General features: G+C 47.4%; 1 protein-coding gene across 3 annotated transcripts in view; it reads right to left on the bottom strand.

The window, feature by feature from the left end:
* Window positions 1-9,614, bottom strand: part of OS9 (OS9 endoplasmic reticulum lectin) — a 39,835-nt gene extending 30,221 nt beyond the window's left edge. For 2 of the 3 annotated variants that reach the window (XM_079966698.1, XM_079966700.1), the window contains exon 1: window positions 9,394-9,614. In XM_079966698.1, coding sequence (XP_079822824.1) covers window positions 9,394-9,576 — 183 coding nt within the window. In that variant the 5' untranslated portion in view covers window positions 9,577-9,614. The remainder of the gene's footprint in view (window positions 1-9,393) is intronic. The other variant, XM_079966699.1, reaches the window with a different exon arrangement.
* Between the last annotated feature and the right edge of the window lie 3,507 nt (window positions 9,615-13,121).

Here is a 13,121-nt window from a genome sequence, read left to right as displayed (position 1 = left end):
CGTGACGGGGTGAGCTCCCGTTGCTCAGTCCCAGCTCCTGCCAACCTAACAGTTCAAAAGCACATCAAAGTGCAAGTAGATAAATAGGTACCACTCCGGCGGGAAGGTAAACAGCGTTTCCATGCGCTGCTCTGGTTCACCAGAAGTGGCTTAGTCATGCTGGCCACATGACCCGGAAGCTGTACACTGGCTCCCTTGGCCAATAAAGCGAGATGAGCGCCACAACCCCAGAGTCGGTCACGACTGGACCTAATGGTCAGGGGTCTCTTTACCTTTACCTTACATGTAAGTTACAGGGAGGATCAAGGGAGTACATAGGGCAATGAACCTGCTATCAACTGCTTGGCCCCTTCGCAGCTTCAGCAATTATGCTAGGCATTGCCTACATTTTCCTGCTGATCTTTATATTACTACTGCAGCCTCTACTACAACTATATCCCACCTTTCCTCCTTCCTTTTTATCCTTCCAACAACCCTGTGAGGTAGGTTAAAGCTAAGAGGCACTGACTTACCCAAAGTAACCCAGTAAGCTTCATGGCTGAGTGCGGATTTGAACCCTGGCTTCCGGGGACCTAGTCCAACACTCGAATAATTAATACAACACAGCCGCTCTAGCCAGGGGGGTGAGGAAAACTCTTGCCCACAGGCTTCACTGGGCCCAGCAGATGCTCTAACACCACCCACAATTACCCTCTAATCATGCCCGCCCAGATGTGACAACAGCACAGTTGTTCACACAAGGACCAGTAGTTTCTGTGTATGGAAGATGTTCCAGACACCTTGTATTGAAGACCTTGTGTGTATGGAAGACCTTTATGTTCCTCTCAAATGTAAATATGATCTGAGTAATACACATTTACACAGCAATAACAGCATGTACTGTACAGTGGTACCTCCGGTTAAGAACTTAATTCGTTCTGGAGGTCCATTCTTAACCTGAAACTGTTCTTAACCTGAAGCACCACTTTAGCTAATGGCGCCTCCCGCTGCTGCCACGCCACTGGCGCACGATTTCTGTTTTCATCCTGAAGCAAAGTTCCTAACCCGAGGTACTATTTCTGGGTTAGCGGAGTCTGTAACCTGAAGTGTCTGTAACCTGAGGTTCCACTGTATTCATATTAGCAAAACAATTATTCACCAGTGTGTCCCTCAACAGTCAAGCATACAATCAGCAATGATTACACTACAAACACGCAAAGGCAAGGTCACCGTGAGCTCAGCTCCAACTGGCCAGCCAACTGCAACCAAGCCCTCCAGAACATTCGCAGATGTACAAAGTACAAGCCAGATTTAGACTGTTGACAGAAAGGGGCTCCTCTTTTTTGCCTGACAAACAACTTGGCAGAAAGTCAAAACCCTCTCATTCATACAAATCACTCTCTTTTGAAAACTGATGGAGAGACAGGCTCTGTTTTTGCAGTCACGCAGGGGCAGAAAAGCATCAGCCACAATGTTTAAAGTGGCAGCATAGCACTTTAAATGTATGGTGAATGTGGCCTAAATCAAGGATCATGATTTGTTGCACCAGATAGTAGAGGAACAAAGTGGGAGCTAACTCCATGTTCACAGTAACTATTGATTACGGTGGTGCCTCGCAAGACAAAATTAATCCGTTCCGCGAGTCTCTTCGTCTTGCGGTTTTTTCGTCTTGCGAAGCACGGCTATTAGCGGCTTAGCGGCGATTAACGGCTTAGCGGCTTAGCGGCGATTAACGGCTTAGCGGCTTTAAGAAAAAGGAAACAAACTCGCAAGAACTCGCAAGACGTTTCGTCTTACAAAGCAAGCCCATAGGGAAATTCGTCTTGCGGAACGACTCAAAAAACGGAAAACTCTTTCGTCTTGCGCGTTTTTCGTCTTGCGAGGCATTCGTCTTGTGAGGTACCACTGTACTGTGATGTATCAACATGGTCCATTCAATATTGCTCTTTTACTCCCCAATATAAACCAGCACCTCAAACCGCCCACATATTTGTTGTGATTTAGAGCTCTCTTAGGCTGCAGATGACGCTGTGGTCTAAACCACTGAGCCTAGGGCTTGCCAATCAGAAGGTCGGTGGTTCGAATCCCCACAACGGGGTGAGCTCCTGTTGCTCAGTCCCATCTCCTGCCCACCTAGCAGTTCAAAAGCACATCATAGTGAAAGTAGATAAATAGGTACCGCTCCAGTGGGAAGGGAAACAACGCTTCCGTGTGCTGCTCAGAAGCTGGCCACATGACCCGGAAGCTGTCCGCGGACAAATGCAGGCTCCCTCGGCCTATAGAGCGAGATGAGTGCGCAGAGTCGTCCGCGACTGGACCTAACGGTCAGGGTCTTTACCTTTAGGCTGCAGTCCTATCCTACGTATCCGGGGGCAAGTCCAACTGAACTCAGTTGGGCATATTTCTGAGCAGAAATATATAGGATTGCGTTGTTGGACAGTTCTTGTGCTGTGGCAGAAATCTACATCTACAAAAAAGCTGGAAAAGTAGCCTCTCAATGTGTCACTGAAATCAAGCTCACTGTATGATAGATTTCAAAATGACATATTTCAAAATGGCAGAGTGCTAGAGTCCTGACTAGTCAAGTTTCATGGGATCAATTCCAATATGTTACCTCCGAGGATGTGGACAGGCTGCTTGGACGAGTGAAACCAACTACCTGTCTCCTTGATTCTTGCCCATCCTGGTTTATAAAAGCTAGCCGGGAAGGGCTGGGAGATTGGCTTCACGGGGTGGTGAATGCTTCTCTCTGTGAGGGAGCCTTCCCAGACCCGCTGAAAGAGGCGGTTATCAAACCGCTTCTTAGAAAACCATCTTTAGATGTGACCAATATGTCCAGCTATCGCCCAGTCTCAAATTTTCCATTATTGGGCAAGGTGACTGAGCGAGTGGTTGCTGAACAACTCCAGGCACGCCTGGAAGAAGTGGACCATTTGGATCCCTTCCAGTCGAGATTCAGGCCTCATCATGGGACTGAAACTGCCTTGGTTGCACTGGTCGGTGATCTCCAGCAGGCTAGGGACAAAGGTGAGAGCTGTTTCCTAGTTCTGCTGGATCTCTCAGCGGCTTTTGACACCATCAACCATAACATCCTTCTGGACTGTCTAGAGGGGCTGGGAGCTGGGGGCACTGTTATACAGTGGTTCCAGTCTTTCCTCCTGGGCCATGTTCAGAAAGTGGTGGTGGGGAATGAGTGTTCAGACCCCTGGGCTCCCCCATGCTTTTCAACATCTACATGCAGCTGCTGGGAGAGATCATCAGGGGGTTTGCGCTGGGTGTTCATCAGTATGCAGATGACACCCAGCTCTACCTCTCCTTTAAATCAGAACCAGTGAAGGCGGTGAAGGTCCTGTGTGAGTGCCTGGAGGCGGTTGGAGGATGGATGGCGGCTAACAGATTGAGGTTGAATCCTGACAAGACAGAAGTACTGTTTTTGGGGGACAGGAGGTGGGCGGGTGTGGAGGAGTCCCTGGTCCTGAGTGGGGTAACTGTGCCCCTGAAGGACCAGGTGCGCAGCCTGGGAGTCATTCTGGACTAACAGCTGTCTATGGAGGCGCAGGTCAATTCTGTGTCCAGGGCAGCTGTTTATCAGCTCCATCTGGTATGCAGGCTGAGACTCTACCTGCCCACAGACTGTCTCGCCGGAGTGGTGCATGCTCTAGTTATCTTTCACTTGGACTACTGCAATGTGCTCTATGTGGGGCTAACCTTTGAAGGTGACCCGGAAACTACAACTAATCCAGAATGCGGCAGCTAGACTGGTGACTGGGAGTGGCCTCCGAGACCACATAACACCGGTCTTGAAAGACCTACACTGGCTCCCAGTACATTTACGAGTGCAATTCAAAGTGTTGGTGCTGACCTTTAAAGCCCTAAACGGCCTTGTATACCTGAAGGAGTGTCTCCACCTCCATCATTCTGCCCAGACACTGAGGTCTAGTGCCGAGGGCCTTCTGGCGGTTCTCTCCCTGCAAGAAGCCAAGTTACAGGGACCCAGGCAGAGGGCCTTCTCGGTAGTGGCACCCACCCTGTGGAACACCCTCTCACCAGATGTCAAAGAGAAAAACAACTACCAGACTTTTAGAAGACATCTGAAGGTAGCCCTGTTTAGGGAAGCTTTTAATGTTTAATAGACTATTGTATTTTAATATTCTGTTGGAAGCCGCCCAGAGTGTCTGGGGAAACCCAGCCAGATAGGCGGGGTATAAATAAATTATTATGATTATGATGATGATGATGATGATTTATATGGATGTTAAAACGTGATGTTGGAATTTCATTTTAAGACGCCACTCAGTAGCTGCAGAATCCCTGCACAATTTTAGAGCACACTAGAATGCATTGTTCCAAGGAGACGCCAGCCAGGCCTACCACCACAGATAAACGGCAAGTAATACTTTGGCCACCTCATGAGAAGAGAAGACTCCCTGGAAAAGACCCTGATGTTGGGAAAGATGGAGGGCACAAGGAGAAGGGGACGACAGAGGACGAGATGGTTGGACAGTGTTCTCGAAGCTACCAGCATGAGTTTGACCAAACTGCGGGAGGCAGTGGAAGACAGGAGTGCTTGGTGTGCTCTGGTCCATGGGGTCACGGAGAGTCGGACACAACTAAACAACAACAACAAAAACCCAAAACTTCCCCAAGCACATTGCAAAGGAAGATTTGTCATGGCACACAGTATGTCTTTGGGGTAGCTTACTTAGCCTTCTTGTTATTTTCATCAGGAAGCACCAGTAAATTGAGCACAGTTTAAGGTTTTCAAATGGCTTAGGACCACAATACTTTAATGACCGCCTCTTTCCATATGAACCTAGCCTAAGAGAGATCATCTTCTGAGGCTCTCCTTCGTGAGGCTCCTCGAGAGGTCTGGAGGGTGGCAACATGAGAACGGGGCCTTTTCTGCAGTGACTCCTCGTATGTAGAATGCTTTCCCCAGGGAGGCTGACCTGGCACCTTCATTATACACCTTTATGTGCCAGGCAAAAATGTTCCTTTTTAACCAGACCTTTGGCTGATTTGATTGACATCCTATACCCTTTTAAAATCTGGTGGGGGGGTTATTGGGTTGTTGTATTTTTATTTTGATTATGTATTTGGTGGTTTTATATTCTGATTTTATTTTGTGAATTGCCCTGAGATCTGCAGGTATAGGGCAGTATATTAATATTGATGTAAATAAATAAATAAATAAATAAATAAATAAATCCAGTGCACAGCATAATGGTTCCTGTTGCTAGGACCTAAGGCTGTGTCAGGTAATTAATCTGGAACTGATAGGGCAAGGACCAGTTCAGAATGAACTTGCATGGAAGTGAAACTTTATTCTTAAAAAGAAACAAGCAGCTGTGCAGGCTGCTATAGCAACATGGAGACACTCCTGCAAATGAATCCAACTAAAATTAATAGTCCACAAATAATTTTACTAGCTTATCAGCTCATATAATGCCATGCCATTGCCCCTGAAGTAAAAAAGCAAAGCAAAAACAGATTTGTAAGACTTCCCTGCCTGATCATCCGGAAGGGTCCCTTAGGCTGCAGTCTGATGAATACTGACTTGAGTGTAAGCCAGCCTTGTAAATTAAGCCCAGAAAACTTACTAGCCTGCAAAAAGGAAGTGCAAGCCTGTTAAGAGGCTGGGGGGAGACAGAGCTCTGCCCCTCCTCCTGTAGCCCACTGCATTTTGATGCAAGGCACAGGGGGACCAAATGCTGTGTCCCTCTTCTGCCACTCTTCTCACTCACCAGTGTAGGATTTCTTTTCACCTATAGCTCACAGGTAAGTGCTTAAACACAAGGCTGGAGTAAGACCCATTGAATCAGAGGGCTGCATCCACTGCCCTACTGGCTGTGGTTGATGGGAGTTGGAGTCCAACAACATTGGGGGGGCACTGGTTGGGGAAAGTTGGCATATAGAACTGCACTGCCATTTGCCATAGCAAGTGGCTATTTACAAGATGCATTGTTTTGTTACCCATGTAATATGACTTTTGCTGTAACTGTAATGTTCAACTTATGCTTTAGTTTATGTTTTAGTTGCTGCTTTGTTAATAGTGTTTTATAAACTGCAATTGTTTTACTGATTATTTGTTAATTATTTTATATGATTTATGCTGTACTTATGATACTATTATGCTCTATTATGTTGTTAATTAATGTGTGTAAGCCACTTTGGCATTCATTGGAATGAAAAGCGGCATATAAATACAATCAATCAATCAATCAGTCAATTCTATACCAGCCTGGAAACCACCATTTAATGCCAAGCACTCCCCACTGCTTGGAATGGCTCTGGTGCAAGTCACTCTGGTGCCAGACGTTACATTTCCTTTTATGATACAGCACTTGCAGTATCCCAAGCTCCATCACTTGCAAGGGAACAACACACAGGAAAACCAGATGTTTAAGCTGTCAATGCCTTCAGGGAGCAGCTACTTCTATTAGGGAGGCTCTTTTTCTTCTGGAGAAGGGATGCAGTTCTACAACAGATACATTCTCATAAGAGTCAAAACAGCACTAAAGCAAAAGGAGGTACACCCACACTTGTGCTAATGAAAAATGACTCCTTATGTAAAACAGAATATATTAGCCAGATTTTTTTTTTAACTATATGAGACATCAGTATCAAAAATCCAAATACTGCAGAATCAGAGGGGAGGTTGTTCACTGAGAGGGCGTGGAATGAACACTGTGTAAATTACAGTCATTTGTTTATGTTGCAAGCTTCAAACTCCAGTAGTCAGAGACACGGTTGGGCAGCTGACATCTTGGTGCTGCAGGAAGCACTGCTTTCAAAACAGTAGACATGCAATTAAGAGTGCACCTGAGCGGCATAAATAGTTTTCAGGATGTACACATAACTGATTACTAACTAAGATACTGGTGCAGAGCAGCCTTCTCCAACCTGGAACCTGCCAGATGCTTTGGATTACAACTCCCATCAGCCACAGCATGCAAAGCCAATGGTATGGGATGATGGGTGCTGTAGTCCAAAGCCCCTGGAGGGCACCAAGCGGGGGAAGGTGAGTGCAGAAGATGCCCATAGCTGGGTACTGCCACTTCAAGACTACAAATTTTCTACCAAGACCTGTCCCATTAACTGAAGCAGCAAGTTTCCCTTAAAACGAAGGCTACTGCTATCCTATAAATATTGCCTATAAATATATCTCAGGAAAATCATCTGCATCACACTTTGAGAAACACAGGTCCTGCTCAGGGAGAGAGAAAGAAGAGCCATTTGGCTCTGCAAGGTTTAAGTCAGTCCTCTGTAAAAACCACAAAGGAAATCAAGGACAATAGCACTCAAGCCACTTAAAATAAGTCTTCAAATTCAAATTCCTCAGGGTCAACTACAACACAGATGATGCAAGACTCAGGTGTGATGATGCAAGCCTTGCTAGAGTAGTAAACATACACTGATGCCACTGTTCCTGAAAAGGGCAAGGGTGCAAGCAGCTGTAGAAAACAGAGCAGCAGTCAAGGAACCTGAACAGGATGATTAGGGTTTGAGTGCCCACTGCTATTATGTGTCCACAGTCAAACATCATCAAATATACCATGAAGCCAAGAATGTCCTATCTAAAGGGCAAGGCAAGTGTGAGAGCTTTTTACAGATCCTACATGCATTTTGGGGGGGTGGACTAAGACACATAGAGAAAGTGCATCACCTCCTTTAAACTACAATCAGAAATACATTTAAAAATCAACTCCCCTTTATTTATGACGACAACTACTGTACTAGGCAGAGTAATCCAAACCCCAATCCACCATGCTGTATGGAGAGGGAGGGAGCGAGCACTCAATATGCCCACCAAAACGGCAGAAGCTGCAACCGGTGGTAGCCAGCAGGAAACCCCAAATTATGGTGTTTTGGACTGGGCTGGCACAAAATTGGCTGGATTCTGTGCTAATTCTGCTACTGTCATAAAATGGCAATAGGCCTGACCTGTGTCTGTTCACTGCACCAGCCAGGGGCTTGACACAGCAAAGAGGTATTTTCCCCTGCTCTGTTGCCCACACCTTCCACCATGAGCAGGACAGCAGAAGCAGCCATGGCTACACTATGCCACAAAGTCCAGCCACTCCTTACATTTTTAAAGTTTTCAATTTGAGTTATCCATGGGTTAGCCAGGATAGGCACTCAACCTCTTGAACACCATTATTATGTTAAGTGTACATAAAATAAAATAAAATCTAGATGATTACAAATATGTAGTATTTAATTTAGTTGCTGTGTGGTTGTAATTAGCCCAAGCTGATTTCTTGGCAGCTGTTGTAACTGTCTAAGCATTTACCTCAAGGTTGACTAGCCCGTGGCCCTCCAGATGTTGCTGCACTCCAACTTCCATCATCCCTGACCATTAGCCATGCTGGCAGGGGCTGCTGGGAGTTGGAGTTCAACAACATCTGGAGGGATACAGGCTTCCCAGTCCTGTATTACATGATTGGTGAAATGGTCAATTTTTCTGAAGTAATTAAATGTTTATTACATGAGTATTATTCCTGCCCTTTATGGCATACCTTGGCCACTTCTTGAAGGGTGAGATACTGTTCCTCTAAATAGGAATGGGGAAACATGGGGCCCGACTGACATTGAAGGATTCCAACTCTCATCATTCCCAGCGAGCATGTCCAATAGTCAGGGATGATGGAACCTGTAGTCTAACAATTTCTGGGAAGACCAGTGTTTCTATCCTGGACTCCCAAGGGAAGCTCACCTACCACCATAATTGCATGTCTTTAGGCACCAGTCAAAAACATTCCTCTTTACCCAGGTGTTCATCGTCTATGGCCTGTTAAATGTGTGTGGGGGGGGGCGTCACTATGGTTTCTTATTATTTTGCTGTGTCCACTGTTTTATTATTCTGCATAAAAAATGTTATTAATGTTGTACACCACCCAGGGATCTTTGGATAAAGTGTGGTATATAAACTGAATACATAATAATTTAAAATAATATTTTGCTACACTTTAATGGGACAGAGGACCCCTACCTGTTGTTTATTGCAGACAGATTTGTTTTATTTATTCATACAATTAGTTACCTGGCTCTTCATTGCAAATAACCCCCAAAGCGAGGGTACAATACTTATAAAAAGCAGCAAAAAAACCCACACAATGAACCCATCAACCTGGTCGGGGGCGGCTCTGGGGAGAGGGGTCGCCCTGGGAAGCCTCTTGCTGCGAGCAGAGCCAGCGCAGCGCCTTGCGGCCCCTCAGAAGCCTGGCGAGAGCCGTATGGCGGCGGCGGCGGCGGCTGAGGAGGCGGCCTCGGGCCCGCGGAACCTTCTGCCACGGTAATGACGAGGACGACAACAACAACAAGGAGCGCAGGTCTTTCCCGAGGCGCCGCCAGGCTCCTTTTGCCGCTTCCCTGCCCACCACCATCGCCTCAGCTCGGCCCAGCCAGCCTTACCTGCCCGGCCATCACGGGCTCGGCGCCGATTTCAATGCCGTACTTCAGCTCGCTGAGCTCGTGGAGGTTGAGCGCGCCCAGCGCCTCGCTGCGCCCCAGCGCCAGAGCCCCGGCCAGGAGGAGGAGGAGGAGCAGCAGCAGCCGAGGCCCCCAGGACCCCGAGAGGCGTCGCGCCCGCGCCATCTTCCTCGCGCGGCTCCCTCCGGCTTCTCGCCTTTACTGGCAGCCGCCGCAGAGGCTACTTCCGCCCTTCCTCTACGGGAGGGGGCGGGTCCGATGACCATTATTGCGCCAGAGCCTTTCCATTGGCTGCCGGGAAGGGCGGGGGGGAGTGAAGCGTTCGTCGGAGAAACCTGGTAAAAGGGGATTGGGTCGCTCCCGTCAGCCAATCAGGAGAGCGAGCGCCCTATCGCGCTGCGGCTAAACCAGGAAGAAGCGCGTCGCGGAACTCTCAGCTCGGCGCTCGGCAGCCAATCAGAACAGCGAGCGCCTGCAGGACTAGAGGGACTACTGCGCAAGCCGTAAATACCGCTTGACGGCGCGCGCCAGCTGCCTGCAGATGCGTGGCTCCGTGTTGTGTTTTGTTTTGTTTTGTTTTGTTTTGTTTTGTTTTGTTTTGTTTTGTTTTGTTTTGTTTTGTTTTGTTTTTTAAATCTAGATAATTTAATCCGGATTATTTCGACACCCCTGTTACTGCTCTGTGGAAGCACGGTGATCTTGAATACTGTATAATGCATTTAAAATATAATGGGGGAATATTATTTTAGCACTTAACTTTAGCTTTCCTGAATATTAGCACAAGAGCATAGTGAAAACATGACAAGGAGTAATTAATCCACATTCAGTGACCCTGGACAAGAGCTATGGAAGGGATTCGGTGAGCCGATGCCCTACCTGAAGCTGGAGCACGCAGGCTGCATGACCCGTTTTAATTCACTTGGAATGGCTGTTGTCTCCCGGGCCCCAGGATTTGTCCTTTTCTAAAATGCTGTTCTAGGCCTCAAGCGCCTAGGACTTGCCGATCGAAAGGTCGGCGGTTCGAATCCCTGCGGCGGGGTGCGCTCCCATCGTTCGGTCCCAGCGCCTGCCAACCTAGCAGTTCGAAAGCACCCCCGGGTGCAAGTAGATAAATAGGGACCGCTTACCAGCGGGAAGGTAAACGGCATTTCCGTGTGCAGCTCTGGCTCGCCAGAGCAGCGATGTCACGCTGGCCACGTGACCCGGAAGTGTCTCCGGACAGCGCTGGCCCCTGGCCTCTTAAGTGAGATGGGCGCACAACCCCAGAGTCTGTCAAGACTGGCCCGTACGGGCAGGGGTACCTTTACCTTTACCTTTAAAATGCTGTTCTATTGTTGCTATTGATAATAACCTTCCTATTAATAATGTCTCATTAATTCAATTAATAGTTGCCATTATTATTAATAATAATTAGATTTATATAACAGCCCACAAACATACATTCCTTGGGTGGGTTACAACAAAATATTAAAAACAGAATCTATAATAAATCACTACAGGCAGAACTAAAACGACTACATTAATATGAATAGACCCATGAGAAGAGCCCGTTATCCCCTTATGTGGCAGTAAAACCCCTTTGAATTTTGGGACTTAGTCCTATAGCATTCGCAGAATCAGGCAAAAGCCATTCCACAGCTTTCAGTGATTCCTAGGGTGCTTCCTGATGTGTGTTTATTGCAGGATCCTGGCGGTCTGTGCTTTATGAAAAATCATACACATTTCCTTTTAAACACTGACATTTTTGCTAGGATAGCTTTGCAGCTGCTAGGATAATTCTTGGCTTGGCCAAACTCCTTATCTCAGATATTTCTGTAGGTATTTTATAAAGATGATGATGATTGCCCTCACTTTCTGGTGGGTCATGATTCATGAGAAACATGAGTACCCTTGGCTTCCATCTTCTGCTTGCTTGACTCCTGCTGTAACTGTAATTGGAATTACAGTTAACTGGAATTGCAGTTAATTTTGTCATCCACAGGCATGTGAGGGAACCATTCAAGATGAGTGTGTCCTTTGGAGAGGCTTTGGTCTGGTGCCCTGGACCCAGGCAATAAGGTGTTCAGCTCCAAAGTGCTATTGGAGACAGTGTGTGGAAGAGGCATGGACCTTGTCAAGAGAACATCTGGGATGGGGATAAGGGTGGTTAGTGTTTATGTCATGCGATTTTCCTACTGTCTCCAGCCAGATCCTGTGAATGAGAGAGATTAAAGCCAGGTTAGCAACAATGACCCACCAGCTCCTGTGGAGAAGAGGGTTCCCACAAAGAAGGCAGAGGGTGTGCCAGACATCGAGTGAAGAGAGCAATGGAGTGATCCTTCTGGTACACCCCAGGTAGCACCACCTCAGGTAGTACCACAGCAGCAAGAGGCCTATGCTGCCTACCTTGTGACCCTTTTTCTGTTGTCCTCATGAAGCCCTAAAAGGAGAATATTGTCACGTGCCACTCCAATCTCTAAGTGGTGAGAGACTCTAGACTCAAAGTGCTTACCCAGGGTTTGGTTTCCTTCGGAATAAAGGTCAGTGGAGACTGTGGTGTCCAAGATATATGACTTTATTTTCACATGCATACAAAATGAACATAGGATGGAGGGGCTCACAACATTAACACTCCAGCATATATTGTGTCCATTAGATTTCCAGCAAAGCCTCACAGTCCAGCAGAGAGCAAACATATCTCTTTGTCTCCAGCTTCCAGTCTGCTTTCAGCTTACTTTCACATACAACTCTGGTTATTGTCCTGTTACCTACCAGCCAGGTAAGTGTGTGTGGAAGACCCACCCATTTGTTTCTCTGGCAACTTCTTTGGACTCATAATCTGCAGTAAACTAGTCCGCCGAAGCCATTTCCTTGACAAAGGAAGTGGTGTGGCAAGCTTCCCTTTGCGCATTCTGCCCTCACAGATATAGGATCCCAGGTTTGGAAGGGGAACCAGGGTTTCATCCAGACTGACACACACACACCCCTCATAACACTGTTTGTCCTCCCCTCATGTTTCTTAGTTGTACCCTAAGTTTGCTGGTGGTTGACTAGGCATTCTGTGGGTACAGGATTGGCTCTATGTTGACAGATTGGTGGTGTTCTGCCCATCTGCCCCCCTTCTGTTTCCCTCATAGGATTGCTGGTGCTGTCCAGATCACAAGGGATTGTGGCTTCCCTGTCCCTGGGCATGAAACTGCAAGGTCTGGGGGTGATTCCAGGGAGTGCTGTTTCCCTCTGTGCCCATACTGACACCTCCCATGTACTGACTGACCCTGTGCTCCAGATTCTCCTGCAATGATTCCTGCATAGGTGAGATTTCCCCTTGAAAGGAAAGGGAGAGCACTATCCTAAGATGGGTGGTTCCTGTAGATATTTTATGGAATATCCCTCCCCAGTGGCGTAGCGTGGGGGGTGCAGGGGGGGCCGGCCGCACCGGATGCAACATCTGGGGGTTAGGGAAATCCACGGGTTAGGGGGCGCAAATCCATGGGTTAGGGGGCGCAAATTACTTGCCTTGCCCCGGGTGCTGATAACCCACGCTACGCCACTGTCCCTCCCCCATCTCTCCAGACTGTGCACACTGCAGTCACTTTGGGTGGCAAAATGTGTTACACTCTCCCAAAAATTTATTCCAGGGTACTGATTAAACCTCCCCACAAACTCATGTGGTTGGCTTGAGCCCTGAAACCTCTGTAATGTAAAATCAAGCAGTGACTGGACTACTTGCC

Source organism: Podarcis cretensis (assembly GCF_951804945.1).
Source record: "Podarcis cretensis genome assembly, chromosome: 2".
NCBI lineage: Eukaryota > Metazoa > Chordata > Lepidosauria > Squamata > Lacertidae > Podarcis > Podarcis cretensis.
This window is presented reverse-complemented; position numbering and strand designations above follow the sequence as displayed.